The sequence below is a fragment of the Lepeophtheirus salmonis genome, chromosome 7 (assembly GCF_016086655.4).
Source record: "Lepeophtheirus salmonis chromosome 7, UVic_Lsal_1.4, whole genome shotgun sequence".
NCBI lineage: Eukaryota > Metazoa > Arthropoda > Copepoda > Siphonostomatoida > Caligidae > Lepeophtheirus > Lepeophtheirus salmonis.
Genome location: NC_052137.2, coordinates 38,080,404 through 38,102,725, shown reverse-complemented (window position 1 = coordinate 38,102,725; position 22,322 = coordinate 38,080,404). Strand labels below are relative to the sequence as shown.

Here is a 22,322-nt window from a genome sequence, read left to right as displayed (position 1 = left end):
AATCCTGGATCAATTTAAAGAGTTCTCCAAACATGATTGATGTAAGTCATTGAACTTCATATGACGTTATTGTAGGTCAATGTTTACTTTTATCAAATGCACATGAGGTTATCACTCTAAAGAATTGCTCTAAACCGAATTTTAAATGAAGTCCAACTTCTGCATAGGAATGGCCGATTTCTCTCCAATGAAAACTTACTTGATCTCAGACCGGTAAAAGATTTTCAAGCCGAACCCCATATGTACATTCATACGTAGTACTACAAATAACACTTTATAAATCTTGACCCGCACACTGCTTTCACAACTATGTTATTTATTTTTAGTTCTTCGTTTTTTTCCGAATGCTTTTTGTATTTAAGGATGTGAAAAAAAAAGTCTCCCCGGAATAGATGATTACCTAAAAAGCAAAGGAAAACTAATAAGGGAGGGAGAAAGGGAAGAAATTATTGACATGCCCTATTAAATTAAAAATTCCACCACCTGCTTCATTATCCCCCCCCCCCTTAAAAAAACTTTCTTTCTATGTACATACACTTCATGAAGTGTAGTATTGACTACGAATTTCCACTTGATGATTATGCCAAAAGAAGCGCCACCTGTTGTGATTCCTAATTATTGATTTCTAGGATTTTCCCCCATTCCCGACTCCAGCTTTTTCCCCTTCAAAAACAATAATAATAACTACTAATACTACGACTACTACAACAACAACTTTCCTGTTCACTCCTAGGAAAGTTGCGCCCCCTGTTAGTAATTTTTTGGCAATCCCTGTTACTTTTCTTGATCGGCTTTAATAATAAATACAATTTTAAATATGTCTATTCTACACATTTTCTTAGTTGTGTGCGACTCGGTGGTCAGAGTAACTTTTTTGTCATTTTCCCTTCCTCCCCTCTTCTACTTTAAATTTTCTCAAGTGAATACATATGAAAGAGAGAGAGAAGGATAAAAAAGTTGTCTTTTTCATTTCCCTGAAAAAGAATATAAAAAGTATTTGTTAAGGTAAGATACGAGCATTTTGAATTATATTGGGGGGTATTTACTGCTATTGTATTTTATTGCCATGCATTTTTTTTTTCTGCTAGAGTAGTTTTAATGATAAAAGTATTTTGTATATATAGCATTTACAATCTTTAAAAGCACATAAACTGACCACACATATTCCTGAACACTCAATTATTTTTGCAGTATAAAAATAATTTCTTTTTTTTTTGCCCGGCTCAAGTGTGTACAAATTTTTATTGCACATAAAATATTATAATTGTGAATATGTTCTTAACTTAATTACTCAATCTTTTTTTTCTTGTTTTTTTTTGTAAAATGTCCACCTGTGACGTTGTTAAGTTTTCAGTCAGGGAGGCAAATACATTATTTAGATCCTATAAATAAAGTTTATCAGTTCTGAAACCCCCACCCTCCCTTTGACTTAAATTTTGTAATATTTTGTCAAAAATTGTGACATTTTTGTCATGTAATAACCCTTTCCAAAAAAAATAATCTAGAGTTCTTATTTCGAATAAAAACAGCCTCTTCATAACTTCAAAGGCCCAAGAAAATATAATAGGAACATACTTGTTGCTTTTATACGTCCACTTGCTAAATTGCAGATGGATCTGTTCGACCATTTTGAATTGTGCCAGTGACAACGCCAAAAACAGACTTATAAATATTCTTAAATTTCTCTTTTTATTTTGTGATCAACTTATTGACAACGTTTACTAATATATTATTTAAGTAAATATAAATTTATGTAAGGCCAAACTAGTATATGCCAAGTCCTGGTCTCAATCTATTCCAACAAGATCATAAATGATCGTCTAAGTAATATTTGTGAGACTTTTTGTCACAAAACTTATATATGCAATCAAATTGATGATTCTGTCATGAAAGTCTATGGAAACTTCTAATTGGACATTAGGCGTTTTTTCATATTCATAGTCTCTCTAATAATTTCCATGAATAAATTTCCATATCCAATTTCTTAAGATTATTTTTCACAAAACTATTCATAGTCAGTTCCAATAAAATATCAAATAAAATCTTACAAAAACTTCTTAATATTTCATCCTCAATGTACGCTAGGCAAACTTCACAATATACATCACTTATCACATCACTAGCGTTATATATTTTTTAAAAATTGATATTTGAGTTTTATTGTAATTATCAGAAAAATAATTTTCTAATATGGAACGACCAATTAGAGCAGGCACAGTTTTTCAAGTTTCCACGACCTGTATCACGCTAAAAAGGGCCTTCTAGAATTCAAACTTTGTCAAAGTCAATTATTTGATTGCTTCCCGCAGGGAAAGTCTTTTTGCAGGGGAAAAAGTATTCCCTTGAAGACAAAACAGTCTACTATATACATATATTCAAAATGTGTTTATATATGGTATCCATTTAAAGGACTAGTTCAATGTATGTATTGTATTGTTATTCTTTTAATATGTGGGTTTATATCAACCGTGTTCATAGTAAAATTGTATAATGTACATAGTAATATATTGACAGTGCTATTTATAAAAGTATAAGAGTATCCTTGGGAAAAGAAATAGGAATGTACAGGATAGGGCAGTGAAACGTGGACTAGTAATTAATGTTTATTTTTTCATTATTATGAAATGTTTTGTGAATATTTTTGATAGTCTGTTACCGCTTACCTTTTTACATAAACAAACTATACTAATCATTCAGTCATTTCATCATCATGAGCGAGCAACAAACAAAAGAGTAATGTATTTCAGATCTCCTAGATGCTCAAGTTGATGTGATGAAGATTACAGACATTTTTAAGTGTTCTAGGAGCCTGGTTTTGAAGTTGGTTAAGATGGGGAAAAAATGGAGAGGATCTCTCCTGGAGGGGAGGGCATAATTTTAATAGAGATACGAATTTCTTGTTAAGTTTGGAGAAGAATATAAAGGAGGACCCCACTAAGTCGATGATTCGCCTCGCTAATGACTTCTCTGTGTCTCCTAGGACCATCTGGAGGTGTATAATGCACAACTTGGAATTAGTTTATTTCACAAAAACTACACGCCATTCCGACGGAGTGCAAGACATCCTTACTTGGATCAAGGCAAATGGGGCAATGGTGTACTCAATTCCACAACTGCTGGAACGATTACTGGCTTATCGAAACAAAAGAAGAGGTTTACTACACCAAATATCCGGCCGAAGTAATGTTTGTCGGCGTTGTGGCCTCTTATGGAAATATGATGCATCCGTTCTTTTTCAAGCCTCGACAGAAAATCAGAAAGAAGGCCTACTATAAGTTGCTTAGGTGTACCATCTTGCCATGACTAAAGACCAACTATATGTAGGGTAACTACGTGGGAACACAGGACGGTGCCCCCTCTCACACGTCTCCCAAGTGCCAATACTTCTGTACAGATAACATGGCTCGGTTCTGGTCCAAAGAGATATGACCCCATCCTCACCAGATTTGAACCCACTTAACTTTTCTATACGGGGCACCCCGGAGAGGGAAACCAACAGGTCCTCAGGCCTAAATGTGGACTCACTGAAGTCCTCCATAGTGGCTACACGGGATAACTTGTCAGAGGAGTTTGTCATATAATCTTGCATGGCCTTAAGGCGACGTGTACAGGCTGTGATTGATGGTGAAGGTGGACATATTGAGCGAAAAAGTTTTTAGAAAATCCTTGTCTACATGTTATGTTAACATTATTATTTTGTCTATTACGAAAATATATATTTTTTATGTATTTCTACATTAACGTTATAGTGAGAGGTTGTTTTGTATTGTTGTTCCTCAGTTACAAGAACATAAATTAAGTCCAGAAACTGATGAATGTATTAGCAATAGATTGATTTAGATACAGTTAATTTAATTTGTTCATCCTATTGACTATTTTATATTCCAAAGATTTTCTTAATACCTGCCACAATTATTGACTACATTTAACTAATAACTATAAATTAGATCTATATTGATAGTCTCTAGACTCAAATGACACAATATCACTTATATAGGCTATAAAATATATTATTAAATTTTTTTGTGTTGGATTCGGAGTCAGTGATATTCAAAATACTGGAGTCCTACACAACTTTAGGTCTCAGAATCCAAAAAATATTGGTACACGCTACTGATATCATTACACGATAAGTGGAGTTAAACCCTAATGGCTTGTTTATCTGAGAATAGATGTTTTCTTTACATTTTTACATGAAAGTAATATATCTAGAATATCCATTTCTTCTCGCGAAATCCCTGTTTTCATGATATTTACGAATTTAAAAAAATTACATATATGGTTTTATCCAAAGAGTTCTAGAGACCTTGAATATTCACACATGATTTATATTTCCACATGAGGAGACTATAAAAGGCAAAATTGGTTGAAAACGTCATTTTTCACTCCATTTCTTCAAAGAAAATGAAGTTAAGCTGTATGCAGGGATTAATCAACGTGTCTAAAGTTCCATAGTATTACCTCCCGATATGTGTAAAGATAAATTATTACTTCCTTCAGCTCTCAACATTTATTATATCTTGTATTCAACCTATTTAACTCTTGATTAATTTTGTTTGGAACATGACCCGGATATGAGTGAAACACATATTTTTCTACATTTCACCGTTACAACTAAAGAAATAAACTATTTATCTCATAATTTTTTATCATTCAACATTTTCGGGTTCTTAACGGGATAAAAACCCTGATATGATCTATTTATTTCTTTAATATTTAAAATAGGTAAAAGAACATATTGGCCTAAAAAATATATTTGCTGATTTTAAAGTATGTTAAACATATTGTTTCAAATAGACAAGTTCTGCATCACAAAGTGACAGAAAAACAAAACAAAACATTTGTATATTGTAATTAATTAATAAATACTAATTATATATTTTAGACATATACAAAAATAATCGATATTGAAATTTTTCTCTTTCTGCTACAACACATTTGTCCAAATGAGACCAGAATATATGCCATGCAAAAAATTATTTATACTGAATCAATTTATGCAAATTCCAGTAAAATGTAGACCTTCTAGGTTTCAACATTTGGATCACGTGCTCCAAAAGCCTTCCTCACCACAACATTTCTAAAATAATAGCCAAGGATCTAATTTTGGATGCAATTTCTCCTTATGTCAGAATCTGTTATTTCCAATAGCCTCCAAACAGTATCTTTAGGTGGTATTGAAGGTGTGACGGGAGGGATCTATCTCGGTGCAATACATAATTCCCATCGGTATAGGTCTTCCATATCTAAGGAACAACAAAATCCTGGAAAACAGCAATGTATACCTCCGAATTGAGTTTTGGTTTATTTACCAAAAAGAAATGAGGCGGCATTACTTTCCCATCACCCCTGGCATGTGCACAATTTCCCCCAGGAGCATGTTTAATAATCCCATACTCTCACTTTTCTGTTGGATTTGAAAATCGTGCTTTTTGAGATGCCTATGACCTCCTTCATCGTCTTAAGATCGTCATGTGATAGGATTAAATCAAGAACTCTTTGTCACTTATGTTGTGAATACAAACTTTTTTTTACGGTTGACCAATAGATAATGCATAATTAAGGCTATAAAATTACTGTCACTTTATGAGATGTATCCTGTGTATAAAATTGTATAATATGAGCTTTTCCTATTTAATTTGGAAGTCGGTAAAAAGGACACGTCTACTTTTGAAATGGTAATTGTGGGAGTAGTGGTACGAGGAAGGATTTGCAATCCATTTTGATTTTTTTCACTAAAATACTTCAAGGACATAAAGGCATCAAAAAATCTAGACGAAAATTGAGTTTGCTCGCTTAAAGGCAATGCTACACCCATCTGGTATAAAATCCCAACTTGTACACAACTTATATTCAACAGCTATCTCTCTGGATATAATTAAGGATTAATAAATATCCAATGTCTTCTTTTTGTTCAAGAAAGTAAATTAAAAATCACATATCCACAGGGGTATCTACACTCTTTTTGGTAAACATCGACAAAATTGCCCATCTATACCTAAACGATTTTTGTTTTGGATTTAAAAAAGGATATCATAATTTGGAGTTGGAGTGCATTTGCCGTGGAAAATAAATATTTCTAAAAAGTGGGTTGAAAGAATATTTATTTAAATCGCATTAATTCCCATTATCTCCTGAGTTTTCTTAGTGCAATTTATGACAATGAGTTAATTGCTTCAATTTACTAATATATGAAAATCCAAATTTTTAAATTCATTTTCATAATTTAAAATTTGTAAAAAAAAAAAAAATTACGGGGTATTAAAATACCGAAATTTGGTGTATGGGCAATGCGGACGTCAAATATCTAATACTATTATTATAAGTGTGTGTAAAAAAAAAAAAAAAAAAAAATAACTTTATGTCTGTACTAACATTTTGAAACAAAAAATAGAACTTCTTTCATTTTTAAAATTTGTTTAATTGCCTTTTGGAAAAAGGAGGTTATGTTGGCACACCCTGAATTAAACTTCTATAAGCTTTGTTTTGTATACATAAACATATTTCATGAGCAAAATATACTCAAGTAATCCTTCCTTTTTGCAATAACTTCAATAATTTTTTCATAGAAGATGATGATGATGGAGAACGTCTTTTCAATAGATGTTCCTCAAGTTGATCTGGAATAAAGTTTTTTTTCTTCTAATAAACAGGATATGTAAAACTATGAGATCATAAGTTTTACAACATATTTATTGATTTTGCTCAAAAACAGCATATTTTCTTATCTTTTTGAGAAAAAGTAAATATTTTTACTTTTTTGCGATAAAATGTTAAATATCTTTTTAAATAGTACCCCCTTCAATTTGTGAAAGGGAATGCTTGGTAGGTTGAGTACACCCAGCCAAATAAACGATAATATTATTTTGTCCAATAAGACTACTGGGGGTGAAACAAATTACTCTATAAATAACTATGCAACCTCCATAAAATTTTACTTGTATTTGAATTCACAAAAATTATTGTGAGAGATAAAGTAAAAATCCTTCTTCGTCAAAGTTTATAAATTCAGATTTTAATATATGAAAAATAGGTCATGAAATCCTTATAACATATTTTTGTAAATTTTTTTAACATATTTTTCCAAGCCCTGCTTTTAAAATTACGTAAAATATTGTATAAGTACGTTTAAGTAAAATTGGATTCTTATTTTTTAAGTATAATTAGTGGTGTAAGCTTAAGATATTCTTTTTTTTTGACATCATGAAAAAGAACAAGAAATGCGGCATATTGCAGTTGTATGGATGACGTATTCAATTTGAAACGTTTCCAAATATCTAACTTGGATCGACCTAATGCTTACAAAGTACTTGCACGCTAATAAGCGTGCTCTAAGACATAACGTTACCGGCTTTGCATGCATTGTTTTTTATGTAGGGTAGGAACGGGTATTTTCCTATTATATAGTTTTCTATAAATCATTATATGAAACTTATTATAATGCATAACATAGAATTGTTCGTTATAATGAAGACGTTACCTTTTATTTCAACATGAACCAAAGTGGTCACATTTCATTTTTTTTCTTTCTGTATATCGCTGCTTTTTGATAAAAATATCTTCTTTTATCAAATTTCACAAATTCAGTTATCACTAGAGAGCTCAACTTATCTTGAATAGTTCGTAAAAATATTGTATTAATTACTCTCATTATTGCGACTTTTATCAATGTAATTATAAGAAGTTCAAAGGTAGAAAATGCTTTGATCCTGAAGTATACAGCAACAGTATACATCATTATATCACTAAAAATAAAGCCAAGTACCTTAAATGTAAATTTTATCAAACTTGGGTTCAACATTTAGTATTTTTATGGTTTTAACTGTTTATTGACGCTTTTAGTCATTGTAAACTTATAATGTTCTGGTATGTATGTGATATTCTAGGAATAGCCAAAAAAAAATTAACAATGTCCTATCTGGTAAACTTTTTATCAATTAGTTATAACAGTGACTCTTAAGTGAGACCATTCAATGCAGAAGTGCTCTACAAGTAATTCAAGATATGTCTTTTTGGTAATTACATGTCATTTTGAAATTTATTTTCTAAAAAAAGTCATCAGAAATCCCCAAGAATTGTCGTTCCTAAAAAAACAACTTTAAAATACAAAAATACTAGAGCAAGATATTCGGCCAAAATTGGAGGATCTCTAAACTAATACGTATTGGACACTGCAGGGATGAAAGCTTATAAATCAGAGAGTTGTAACTAGAGTTGACATTTTTGTAAGGAAAAACGGGTGCTGCGTGTGCTCTTTCTCCTGCTTTGTCCATTATTTAATATGTCTCAGTGGTCATAAATTCTTCTCCCTCTCAAGTAAGCATTCTCGCTTATCTTTGGTTTAAATAAATATATGTCAATTCAAATGTAATTAAGATATTTTCCATGCATTAATGAATTAAAATGTAGAAGGTACTTCTCTTTATAGCAATAATTATTTTTCTTCCTCCAAAATCCTATATAACTGGCAGCTTATATTAACAAAAGGGTCTTAATTCATTAGTATCATATGTCTTACTCTCGCCTTCTCCTTCACCTGTGTTTTTCCTAACAAAAATGTTATAACATAAAGTTGAATATTAAAAAAAAACTATTTTGCCTCTCTTATGCAATTTTGAAATGTCCCAATAGGATATTTTTGTTTCTAAAATAACGAAATATCTTTATTACAACCTCTCAGGATCAGTAAGATGCATGTTTTTGTATACGATTGACATATTTTATCCCCTGAGATTAAATAATCTAATTTTGTGACAAAAATCACTCACCAATTAGAAAAGTCTCAAAACAATAACTCAATGACTTTCCAAAGTTTAAAATAAACAATTTTCTCTACTTGAACATTTATTTATTTATGATCCAATTTTTCCCAATATTTTAGGAGCATATTGAGTTAATAATGAAGATACCAACTTATATTTTATTTTTGTACTAGTTGGCTATGTATTGATATATAAATATTACACAATTATCCCTCTATATTTTCTCCCACATTTAGGTTGACATAATATTACAATACATTGGATTTGAAGACGAATAACGTAAAACCTGTCCAAGGATGTTAAATCTTAAGGACATTGAGCTCCGTGTTAAGGAGGTGGATAAGTTTTCTCATATCTTATTCGAGATATTTGATTACCTATTGAAGGATAATGAATCCATAAAAAGTGCGGCTGAGAAGAGATGTAAAGGAATTGAGGAAAGCATTGCGAAAGAAATTGAAAAGCTGGATGCAAAAGTTGACAAACATGTAGATGACCTTAAGGAGGGATTCAAGAAGGAACATGCTGAAAGAATCAGGTAACAGGCTATAATTATCAGCAGTTACATATAAAGGAATCATTTCATGGAGATAACAATGAAAGTAATACAACAAATCAGTAATCATTTATTGATTCAGCTATTTCTCGGGGCATATATAAGTGATGAGTGTTAAAAATACAGAATGATTTGGAGCTCATTGAAAGAATTCGATTATTAGGAAGCTAGTAGATATATTTCCAAAAAAAAAAATGTACTTTAAAATAATAAACAAACATCAATCATTTGTAATCAGGATATTTAAAAAAATATATTACTTCTTACACTAATAGAGTTGGATTCGAGTGAAAGTAAAGGAGTTTGGTCATGTAGGATATTTATGTGATTGATATGAAGTTGAGTTTGAGTTTGGCGATTAAACTCATCTTTTACTTCGAGCTTCTAAAATCGAGTAAGAGTTTGCTATCAAGAAATAACTCTAAGCTCCACGAAATATTTACTAGATTCTTAAATAAAACATTAAGTTAATAAGATAAAAATATACCCTTACCCATGGTCTGTACAGTTAAGATTGTCCGTTACATAAAAAAATATTTTTGTTTGTGTTACAACTAGTTTAAGTTTTTCAAAAGATATTTTGGACAAGTTTGAGTAATTTACAAAAAAAAAAAAGTCTTTAATTATATCAATTCTTTTCTGAGTTCGAGTAATACTCCAATCCAATTCTAAATATTAGTATTTTATTTACTAAGAAACTTATGATCTAATAATATAGATATTGGAAGCCGTTTCAATTATATCTTCAGATTGGTAAGGATATTTGTAATTTGTTTGGCAATCGACCAAATATAATTATTTTATTTTTAACTGTCAGAGAGACATACGAATTATATACACATGTCCTGCATATACAACAAACTTATCCTAAACGGAATATTTGGCCATATTTATCATCATAAAATGTGAGTGAAGAGAAACACCGGGTAAGTTGACACATTACTTCAATTGAAGTATGGCCAGTTCATCCTATCATGATTTATAACAAATTTTCTGAATTTACCATCTCGGAGTAATTTTTTCCAAGTTCATTCATTTTTTTTTTAAATATTCAAATATGCATTTTTAAACACTTTATATTTTATCAAAAATTGTGGTTCATTTGAGAGTGAAATGATGATAATTGATTTATTGTTTAGTTATATATTATTGTTATAATTAAAAAACAAAAAATAAACTATATGGCAAGTTGAAGCACGTACGTTGACACTTAAGGATCATTCCATGCCAAATCAAGGAAAAAAGGGACATATTTTACGGTCCCATCTCTAATTTTTTTTTAAATTTTGCATATAGCTTAACATTGAATAGATATTCAAAAATTTAAAATTTTAGTTTTCTTTTACCTCCATATCAGGAGTTAAAAGCTCCTAAAGTTCCAGCCCCGAGGCCAGCACCAATGTTTTTTGAAACAGCTATCGATCTATTTTAAACAAGATTGGATAGATATTTACACATTGGTTATTCTATATTTATACCATTTTTTCGAATATTGTACCCAAGTTTTGTACATCCCATTCTAGTATTTCGCTTATAGCGTTGGCCGAAATTTGAAAGTAGCCCCAAAACTTTTTTGAAATTAATTAATACATGTTGGCAGCCATTTCATGAAAACTTGAAAAGAATTGAATTATACCATGTTTGAAATTTTCAAGTTCAAAGATTTGACCTCATGACCCCAAGATCAAAGAGTCATTTTATTGAGTAAAAGTATAAAATATAGAATAATGAATGTGTAAATATCTATGCAATTCTGTTTAAATTATTAGATCGATATAATTAAAAACACAAGAGAAATAGCTGTTTAAATCCATGGGTGCTGGCCTCGAGGCTTGAACTTTAGGAGCCTCTAACTCCTGATATGGAGATCATAGAATACTAAAATTTTAGATTTTTGAGTTTCTATTCAATATTTAGATTTATGCAAAATTTCAAATAAATCGTAGATGGTGCTGTCTGACAAGTGATCGATTTGACGTGGAATGCCCCTTAAGGTACATAAAGAAAAGAAGCGACAAGGCAGTTGAAATAAAAATGAGACCAAAAAACATTGTATCTGAATTATTTTCACCCTTCCACGCAACCTCAATAAAGAAAAATGGAACTTTTACATAGGGCAAAGACAATACAACTGCCACAGGACATAAAAATTAACACGGCGCGGTGAAAAAATTAAACCTATCAGAATTAAAGTTGAAATATCTACCCCCCTCACCCCCACCCATTGAGACAATACACGTATGTTTTTTTTCTTTGAGTCTCTTAAGGCAACATGAAACAAGTATAAAGCATAAAAAAGGGAAATACATGATTTGTTGTGAGTAAAGAATCCTAAATGCTCAAATGTTTGGCAATCATAAAATAATATGTTGGGCAGAATCAGTAGAGTCCGTGTATTTAAGCATTCCTTGGATAATATAACATTTATTTATGTGCTAAACTTTTAGATGTAGATCCATATTTAATAAAATAGCTTTATGGTTATATATTATCACAAAAATATATTTTTTCTACAATTTTTGTTTTTCTTACCACATTACTTTGAAAGACAGTTGTCAATGTGTACGAAGCAGCCTAAACTGTCGGGCGATATTGTACTGTATACTGGTTCTATCTTTACACCATAAAAATTACCTACTTTTCAATATTTAACACATTAGTACCAAAGTATTTTGTTGAAGTTTTAATGTGTTACTCATATCAGTATTGTAAAAAAAATAACATTTGTACTATTTTTGGGACAAACCATATTAAGGCTTAAAATAGCTTATGCACGAAATCACCATGCAGCACTAATATTTAAATTATATATTGTATCTCAAAAAAGATACAAAATATACGCTTTTATTTGTTTCAATGTAGTAAGAAATTAATTGTCTTATAGTATAGTTGTATTAAACAAGGAATAGTTCATTTAAAAAAACCGTCTAATCCATCGAAGAACTAACAAAAATTTACAGTATAAAAAAAAAAAAACTCCAATTTTCCCCTCCTTATCTCACACCCAAATAATTAAATACAAAAGGACCGACGGTTGGAACCGGATCATGCAGGTGTAGTCCAGATAGTTTTTGTTTTAATCTAGGGTTTGTTGTCACCCACTATTGGTTGTTCTTAGGACAGTTCTTGTCAGTCCCGTTAAACCAGTCCTTAAAACTGTCCGTCTTTTGGAGTGTCAGTACTAGAACTGACTAAGAACAGAAGAAATAAAGTTGAGTGACGTCATCAAGAACTGAGTTTCCGTTTGAAGTAAAACTTTTTTGTCATGCTTCTTATAAAAAACTAACTTTTTTTTAAATATGTGTATTATCATATAACGAATAACCTTATTTTACTAAAAAAATGTCAAAGGATTTTCCGAGGGTGCAAAGAGCCATAAATTCTTGTGTGCACACCATTTGATTAAAAAAGTAAAGTGTTTATATCTTGATAGTAAAGTGGAAGAAGAAGAAGATAAAAAAAGTGGGTCAGAGGGGGTCTACCCAAAATCTATTTATCTGCTTTCATTTCTATTGCCAAGACGCAACTTTTAGCAGGCTTAAAACTTTGTTATCTCAATTTTCGTATTGAATGATACCCTCCAATATATACAGATACCTCCTGGTAGAGCAATACATATGTATTTACTGACTTTTGTTGTTGCCACTGTTCCAGAAGAAATTATCTATGCTCAATGGTATTCTTATAAATAATGACTACATTCATTTCATCTTAAGTCTTATGAGAAAGCTTTTTTAAATTCAAATAAGTATTTATTATAACAAATAATTTTGTGGGTGTGTTTTATTAGAATGATGAACATTGTAGATTTTATTCATTCCTCAGATATTTATACAGATTCTTCTCCACAAAAACATATCTTTTTATAGTACTAGAGCAGTATAGGTACATATACACTTGGGCCCAGAGTATATATTCTTGTATATAAGCACTAATTATATTTGTGTTATAGTTTAATTGGGCTTAATGGGTTATTTATCTACTCCAAAAATCATTATTTTACTTTAAATAGTCTTTGAAATATCAACCAACGTTGTTCATTTCGGGTGTGATCATCTGTAAATAATAGGAGTTATTAAAACTACTCATAAGCTTTAAATAAATACTCGAGACAACTGTTTTTATCTAAATGAGAAGATTTTAAATCATTATAAGAACAAAAATGAATCGTTCTTCACCCTATAAATTGATTTGGATGATATCGGTATACGATTGTATTCAGCCTATGTCCTATCACTTTAAAAAAAGTTAGTGACAGAGTTACTCGTTTCTTCAATGAAGCAGGATCCCTTGGTAAAACCTTCGAAATTGTGGGTTGACCTACTCTCATTTCTTCATTATACTCAAAATAACTAAACTCGACGCCCTTGCAATGGAATCAACTATTTTAAATCCAGTCGAAATATAAGTCCATCTATTCTACCTAAATGTTACCTAATGGAAAATTTAAAGTGCTTAATGCTCCGCAATCCTGGATTTACCTTTAATTCACTCGATGCATTTATACATTTAAGGAATCTCATAAATTTCGAAGGATTTGGCATTGACTTACCACAATTTCCTAATTTCAGAAATCTCCAGAATCTCAATACCATAAAATTGCTTCAGTTACATTTTTAAAGGTTGAGAGAAAATCCTTGTTTGGACTACGAAATCTCACTTTAATTTCTCTTACGTCAGATAACTTAATACCAAGGGTCTTTTAACGCCCCTCTCCAATTTAGAAACTTGCAAATTTTCCAACAATCTAATCACCAATATTCCTGCAAACTTTTTTGCACATAGTTCAGCATTAAAGGAAGTAATATGGTATCGAGACTATAATATAGACTGTCACAATGAGTTTCTCTGATGTGTTAGAGAATTTCCAAGGAACATGTATGGAGCATGTTCATTACTAATAAGTTTTTATTATTCATCCTCTAGTTGAAAAATGAAAGTCATCTTTCATAAGGATCCCTGAGTACTTATCTGGCTTTAAAAGATATAAACGAGGCTATATGCTTTAATACTCATGATATAGCTAATCTGAGTACACCCCATGATGCTTGGTTTTATAATAATTGTTTTAAATAGCCTATTTATTTGGTTTTTGTGAAGATGTATATTTTGTCAATTGATGCCCATACTAATTAAATGCCTATATAATTATGTTGTCTATTAGTATTTTTGTAAATGTCTGTTTTTTTAACTCCTGTTGTTTTGTTAAACCATCAAAAAACTTTATATTTATGCATATTCATCGTTTTGTTTATTTCTTTATATTATATTTTGTTAATTTCATTTGATCATCTTAAAAATTTGATCCGATTTTGTTTTGTTTGTTTCAATATACACGATCGTAGTAAAAAAAAAAGTCCTAGAATATTTTTCCAGTTTTGTCGATATATTTATTTTGAAATCATTTCAAGTCCATAATTAGGAATGCGAAAATAGTCTAAATTCTCTTGAGTGTAAATCAAAAGGAGAATTACATATTGACAACTTTGATAACAATATATTGATTGGCTTTCAAGTCCAAGTCGAGTTGTGAGTCGTGGTTTTCGAGTCCAAGTTGAGTCACGAGTCGTAGCTTTCGAATATTATCAAGTTGTGGCTTTTTGATTGTGTGATCAATTTGAGTCGCAAGTCCCCAACAATGGTATTAACAAAGACAAAATGGCTTTTTATGGATACTAATGTATTCTCAAAATTTTTAATCTTGTTTACCATAGTTAAGCTAAACTAGAATTTTTGTATTTATAAAAAAATAATATGAAGGAATTGAAAATACATTTTTTATTAACTCACTGCACTTTATATATGGCCTGCTATGTCCTCATGCATTGGCGTGTAAATCATAATCATAATTTTGTTATACCCAAATAAGAAACAAAAATTGAAGTGGTAATTGAAAGACATAGGCGTCCCAAGGATTATATGTGTGTGTGTGAGGGGGGGGGTAGCAAAAAAAAAAAATCCAAAAATTAGAATATTTTGGCAAATATTTGAAAAATTAAATTTAAAAAAATAAAAAATGGAAAATTAAATTCTTAGGAAATAAATTTCAAAAATCTAGACTTATTCTTAGAACATTTCAAAATTCTAGAGCTGTACACAAAAAATAAAATTTTTGGAAAAAAAGTTTAAATATCAAACTTTTTCTCTAAAAGTTTTCTAAAATTCATAGCTATGAATAAAAGAAACTGCAATTTAAAAAAAATAAAATTTCAAATATAAAATTTAATGAACAAAAAATTCAAAAATCCATCCCTATTCCCAAAAATTTAACTTTTTTTGAGTTTTGTTTTCTAAAATAGAGAGAGAGAGCTTCTTTCAAAGTATAAATTAAAAAAAAAAGTTAAAATTTTTATATCTTTTGGAGAAAAATTTCTAAAATGCAGAGCTATTAATAAAAAAATTACAAAAATTAAAACTTGTAATATGTTTTGAAAAAAAAGTTCTAAAATTAAATCTTAAACACACAATTTTATGAAAAAAAGATTCAAATGTAAAAATTTGATAAAAAAATATTACAAATGTTAAAATTTTGATGAAAAATTTTAAAAATCCATATTCATTAATAAAAAATGAAATTTTTTATGGAAAAAGTTTTTTCCAAAATAGACAGCTTTTTTCATGAAATAATATTGTTCGGGGAAAAAAATCAAAAATTATATTTTTCGAAAAATAATTTCAAAAATCCATTGCTATTCACAAAAAATTACATTTTCTCCAAAGTAGATAACTATTTTTCAAAATTAAATTTTTTCGAAAAAATATTGAAATATTAAATTGCTTAAAAGAAAAATTCAAATATTAAATTTTTCAGTCAGAAATTTCTATAATGCATAGTTATTCACAAAATCTTACAGAAATGCAGATTTTATAAAAAACTTTAATATTTAAAAAAAAAAAATACTAAACTTATATTTCAAATATTCAAAAATTTATAGCTATTCAGAGATTATTATATTTTTTGGAAAAAAATCTATCTAAATTTAATATATTACATTTTCTATGCAGAATACAAAATTCCTTTTTTTTTGGGGGGGGGGGGCTACAGCCCCTTCAGCCCTTCCCTGTGGTGTCACTCCTGTAAGGAGATTGTCCTACTGTGATGACGTTTCATTATATTAGCTAGAAGATGAAAGAAATAATATGAAATTCCATTACGTATTTGGCAAAGACAAAGCAGGAATTACTAAATTGTCAATCCTCAATTATATTCTGATTCCAAAAGAGTTCCAAAGACTTATTAGGATTGCTCACCATCATTTATGAGCAAACGCACCTGTATTGACTTTATACCTAGATCATCTCTCCTCAAGAATGAAAGAATAATCATAACATTTATATATATATAAAAAAAAAAATTCTCATGCTGCCAAAGACAACAAAGTTTGCACACTAAAAAAATGCTGATGATTTACAACTTTATTTATGTATCTCAATCTACGCATTACACTAATAAATTTCAAACGATCAAACGAAAAGAAACAAAAAAAGGGATTAAAACGATTTAAATAGTTTTTTTTCATATACTAAAACCGAAAAAAATATGAAAATCACCTTTATTGTTCTCTTTAACAAAACACTGTCTGTCGGGTCAGAAATCATCGTTTGGCTGATGGGGACAATCTTAAGAACAAATCCCCTAAATAATTTGGTAGTTAGCCAAATAAGTAAATCATACCAACTGTATAACTTACTTACTCTCTGACTATTATTGCCATAATATTTCCTCCCAATTTTTAAAATGAATCAAACAAATATATTTCATAATATTAAACTCCTTGTATTTTATTCGATACTGTCTTATAATATTGTTTAGTCATGCTTTATTCAAAGCGTAGCTTTATAATTTATTTGCATTTCTATATGATAGCCAAAATTCATTAATAGACAAAATAATATGGCCAATATATATATACAACAAGGGAACAACAAGATCATGTCCTTTTGAAAACAAAGTATAAGTACTGTATAATTTATTACTAGACCTGTAACTAGACTGTAGACCCCCTCCCCCAATGTTAAATCATAAAAATGAGCAAATTAAATTACAACTTTTAGGATGCAAAATGAAATTTTAAGCACTCTTGGAAAATAAAAAATCCGTCTTTTTTGAACTTATGAAATTCAACAACCTAACTTTAAAATGAAAACTTTTAAATCCCTTTACAAATATGGAATGTTGTTAAAAAAAGTCATTTTTAAATGGCTATACAAGTCGAAAAACGCCCTTAAAGGCTAACACTTTTAGGTCACCTTAAAAATTGTACCCCTATTATACACGTTTAAATAAAAATTTAGATGAATTTGACCTGTAATATGATCTTAAAACTCTACTTTATTAAATTAAAAAGATTGCTTTAAGCATAAAAAGGCTTAAATGATCATAACATTCGTGATTTTTTTGTTATTACTTTGACAAAAGATTAAAACACATTCAATGGTGAAAAAGTATTTTTTTTTTTTTGGGGGGTGCTTAAAAAATCAATTTGCAATCCGAAAAGTTGGGCTTAAATTGAATTTGATTTTAAATTGATAAATTAAATTAGATTGATTAAATTGATTTTAGATTGATAATTAAACTCCCTTCAAAAGGGAGTTTAATTATCAATTTAGATAAAGTAAAAATATATAAAGATTTACATAAAAGTAATCCTTCAATTTCATTTTAAGGGAACTGAAGGATCTTGAATCAAACATGAAGAATGAAAATACGAATCGCAAGGCTGAAATAGGTAAAATCAACGAGCATTTAAATGCTGAGAATGAAAAGAGAATTCAAGAGGCAAATGCCCTTAAGGAAAAAATGGAAAAGGAGAAAAAGGAACTTCAGGCATATTTGGAAAATGATGCACAAGAAATGAAAAAAAAGGTTGAAGCCGAGAATCGAGCTCTTCAAGCAAAATTGGATAAAGAGGCTCAATCTCTCAAAGAGAAGATGTTGAAAGATAATGAAGAGAGACAAAAGGATACTAAAGCCTTACAAGACAAAATGAAACAGGACAAGGAATTATTAGCACAGCAAATGAAGGTTGGAACACAATTACTAGATGAAAAAATGGCACAAGAGGAGGAAAAACGAAAAATCGAGGCGGAAAAAATTCAAAAAAATTTAGAAGAATCGAAAAAAGAACAGGGAAATGAAATTACTCAAATGTTTGACCGTCTTAAAAATGAAAATGAGCTTCGTAGAGGAGAAATTCATGGATTAAAGGACATTTTAGTACGAGAAAATGAAAATCGTGTGAAGGAAATCCAAGGTGTTCGGGATGCTCTAGAAGTGAATGTACAGACTATAAACGAATCAATGAAAAATGACAAGGAAGATGTACTTAAAAGAATTAAACTTTCAGATGAGGATCTATCTGCCTCCATTATTGCTACCAAAAAGGAGTTGAGAGAGAAAATTGACAATGAAAGTAAAGACATTCGGAAAAAGATTGATATGGAAACAAATGGATTGGAAGACAAAATACAAATAGAAAAGAAGTCTCTTACAACCAAGATGGAGGAGGATGAAGACGACAGGCGAAAAGAGTTGAGGCTCATAACTGCACATATAAAAAAAGATAGAGATGACTTGAGAGATCAAATGGAATCAGACGCTAAAACCTTATTAAATCAATTGGAAAAGGATTCCAATGAAATAATAGCTTTAATGAAACGTGAGAAGGCAGATAGAGAAAAGGAGCAAAACATCATCAAGGAACGAATGGCAAACGAAAAGAAGGAGCTTCAAATATCAATTGATAAAGATAGAGATAATTTGACTCGAAAGTTAAATGAAGAGCATGACATGCGAAGATTAGAACAAATGGAAATGCAACAAAGACTCGACAATGCAGAAAAACAAGGAAAGAGTGATATTACAGAGCTTTATCAAAAGATCAAGAAAGAAGCGGATGTTAGAGAGTCGGATAATACGGAATTGCTAAATATACAGAAGAATGACAGAAACATTATCGAAGAAAAAATCATAAAGGAACGACAGGCATTGAGAGAAGTAATTGATGGAGAGAATTTGGATCTGAATAAGAGGCTTGATAAAGTAAATAGCGATCGTTTGAACGATACAAATGAGCTACAGGGTAAAATGGCATTATTCGGAAAGTCAGCATCAAGGCATATAGATAATTTGAAGCATAGTATTTACAAGGAATGTCAATTGCTGTTTGATCTTGCAACAAAGCCTTGCTCAGTTCTCTTTAATGCGTATAGAGATGACTCTTACTCCGCGGGGGGAGAGGACTACATTACTTTTACAGGCACGAATGTAAATATTGGGCATCATATGGATCCAAAATCAGGGATATTTTTAGTTCCCGAAGATGGAGTGTATCTGTTTTTGATATCAGTTTGCACGTATGACATGAAGAAGTGTCTTTTGTCCATTAGGAAGAATGGAAAGGATGTTTCAAATTTATTTGATCAAGATGGTATGGAAAATAAGGTATGTCAGTCCAATTTTAATCTCATTTTATATCAAGAGTTACGTTCACTATTTGTCTTCTCTTTAAACAGGGTAAAACTATGATTGGACAAAATATCGTACTTGAAGTATGTAAAGGAGATAGAATTCAAATCTATGCATACACGTCAACAGGAATCACAGACCATAAGAACAGTCGCTACACACAGTTCATTGGAATGTTGCTCCGATCAAGTATGGACACACTAAATGCGTTTTCAAGACGTCTGTGTGACGCAGAAAATGCTGAGCTGGTTGATGATGGAGATGAATCCGTTGCAGAATGTAGTATTCGCTCTAGGAAATCCCGAAAAAGTCGAAATAGACTCCTGTTTTCTCCTCCCCCCAACACGGCTACATCCCCAGTTTCACCAACACGAATACCCGAATCCAAGGGGAATGGAGTCAAGGATGCCTCACCTAAACGAAATGATTCCTCAATACCTAGAAATTCCGTTATTACTGAGTCACCGCTAGAGGAACTTGAAAGTAATAAAGCAAATGGTGCAGTACCAGCTACAAGCGAAAGTGATCAAAGCACGGATCAAGAAGGGATCCAAGAGCCCAAGAATCACCAATCTTATTTAGCACTCACAAATTTAGGGATGGGAAAAAAGAAAGAAGAATCCGAATCGAAGGAAGGAGTCAATGGTAAGGAAGAAACCAAAAAGAAAGGCAAGGATAAAAAATCCAAGAAATCAATCACTGAGATCGCTTCTAATACGCTCAAAGGTATATCGAAGAAGTCTTGATCCTATGAGCGCTTTTATTATTAAATATTCCATAGACTAAAGTTATTTTTCCAAATTTGTATTATTTTGTATAAAAAAATAGATAAGTTTTTCTCGAGTAAAATAAAAAAAGTAGAAATCTATCAATTAGTCATATAACATTATTTTTCTAATTAACAAATATATTATAGAGTATTCATTTCGAGTATGTGCAAATACTGTTCATCATTTAAAAAAGTAAGTAATTGTATAACAGAATATCAAAATTTGTAGACTGAACATTGTGTAGAATAGATTATTTAGATTAAATATATTTGTATACAAAAAGGACATGTTCCATAGAAAAAAAAAAACAGATCTTCCTTGCTCATATTCTTTTTGTTGTAGATAAATAATAGGAACAATATTTGAAAGATTGATAATTGATTCCAGAATCTGGGAATTATTTAGAAACTAATGAAAGACTATCCCAAAAACTGGACATAGGAAGGATATGATAAATAGACTTAAGATTTTTAAGCAATTTTTCAGCAAAAAAAACAAAAAGACGCTAAAATTATGAAAATGGCCACTCACAATTTCAAAATTGAGCAATATTACAATTTAATAGGGATCATTCAAAGTAATTAAAGTAAGTCGTTTTACACAAACTAAAATATCGTTTAACGTCCACATTATTAGTTGGAGCAAATTTAAAAATGGTAAGATATTCACGAGTCTTAATAAAAGAGGTGATCTTATCATCACCACCATTAATTTGACATCCAAACTTTTTCATAAATTGAAGGTCAGGATTTTGCATATAGATATGTGGTTACAAAATAAAAAGTTTTATTTCACACTCAAAGTAAAATTGAGTACGAGAAAAGGTCACTTCTTATTTGAGCAGGAAAGTGGTTTTTTTCTTTTAACTTTAAAATTGAAATAAATAAATTTACAATTAAAAAAAAAAAAAAATATTGATTTCTAAAAAAAAGGTATTCAATGACCTAGAAGAGTTGAAGAAACAACAGTCCAGGCCAGTCCTTCAAGTCCATGGAGCTCATGCAAAAGGTATTGTGGTTTCACACGAGAGTGTATAGAGATCTACCAAAAAGTGGGTGATAAGAGCCTTGAGAGGGTAAAGAGGCGCCTTTTCACAATAGAAAAGAAGAGACCGATATCTTCCATTGCAAGACTCTTTTGAATGAGTAGTTTGAGTTCTTTCGAACTCTTTTTTGACTCCCCCCCCCTGATGGCAATCCCCTCGATTACATCTTTTTGGTGTATCCTGAGAGGAAAATATGGAGTGTCCTTTATCCAAAGACCGAAGCCGTCAAAGCCACTGCCAGCCAGCACTGGGATACCATGACAGAGCACTACGGGTGCCAGGTCTTCTGTTACTACCTTGAAGCCATCATTGCTAAATTAATGATTAAGTGATCTCGGACACACTTTTACTTATAGTAATAATTTTGTTGCTAATTAATAAATTATGTCTTATGGAAGTTTAAAATTCAAAGTGTTCAGATTTTAATAGACCACTTATTATCTCTCTCAAAATGATCTAATTAATTTTTTTTTGGATATAACTGTGTATACCCCTTAGATTTAAAACTTTCAGATCAATAGGGCATGATCGTTGTTTAAAAACACGAGTATAGTAACGCCATCTTGCAGAAAATGATGTATTTTAATTTGCTCATGCCCTACTGATTTATTCATTTAAGAGATATCTAAAGTAAGCAAAAAAATCTATTTTACAAAAATTAGACGCCGAAATACTACTACACTTGCATTTTAATATCGTCAACTTGTTCAATTTTTACACA

General features: G+C 30.5%; 1 protein-coding gene across 1 annotated transcript; it reads left to right on the top strand.

Annotated features, from left to right (window-relative positions):
* The first annotated feature begins 823 nt into the window (after window positions 1-823).
* Window positions 824-20,654, top strand: LOC121121364 (uncharacterized). The gene is made up of 4 exons (XM_040716256.2): window positions 824-1,005; window positions 8,999-9,300; window positions 17,986-19,762; window positions 19,834-20,654. The coding sequence occupies exons 2-4, from the start codon at window positions 9,059-9,061 to the stop codon at window positions 20,530-20,532; spliced, it is 2,718 nt and encodes a 905-aa protein (XP_040572190.1). The 5' UTR covers window positions 824-1,005; window positions 8,999-9,058; the 3' UTR covers window positions 20,533-20,654.
* Window positions 20,655-22,322: the final 1,668 nt, after the last annotated feature.

Coding starts and splice junctions, on each gene's coding strand:
- LOC121121364 (XM_040716256.2), top strand. CDS start 9,059: ATGTTAAATCTTAAGGACATTGAGCTCCGTGTTAAGGAGGTGGATAAG. Junction 9,301..17,985: donor GAACATGCTGAAAGAATCAG/GTAACAGGCTAT, acceptor TTTCATTTTAAG/GGAACTGAAGGATCTTGAAT. Junction 19,763..19,833: donor AAGATGGTATGGAAAATAAG/GTATGTCAGTCC, acceptor CTCTTTAAACAG/GGTAAAACTATGATTGGACA.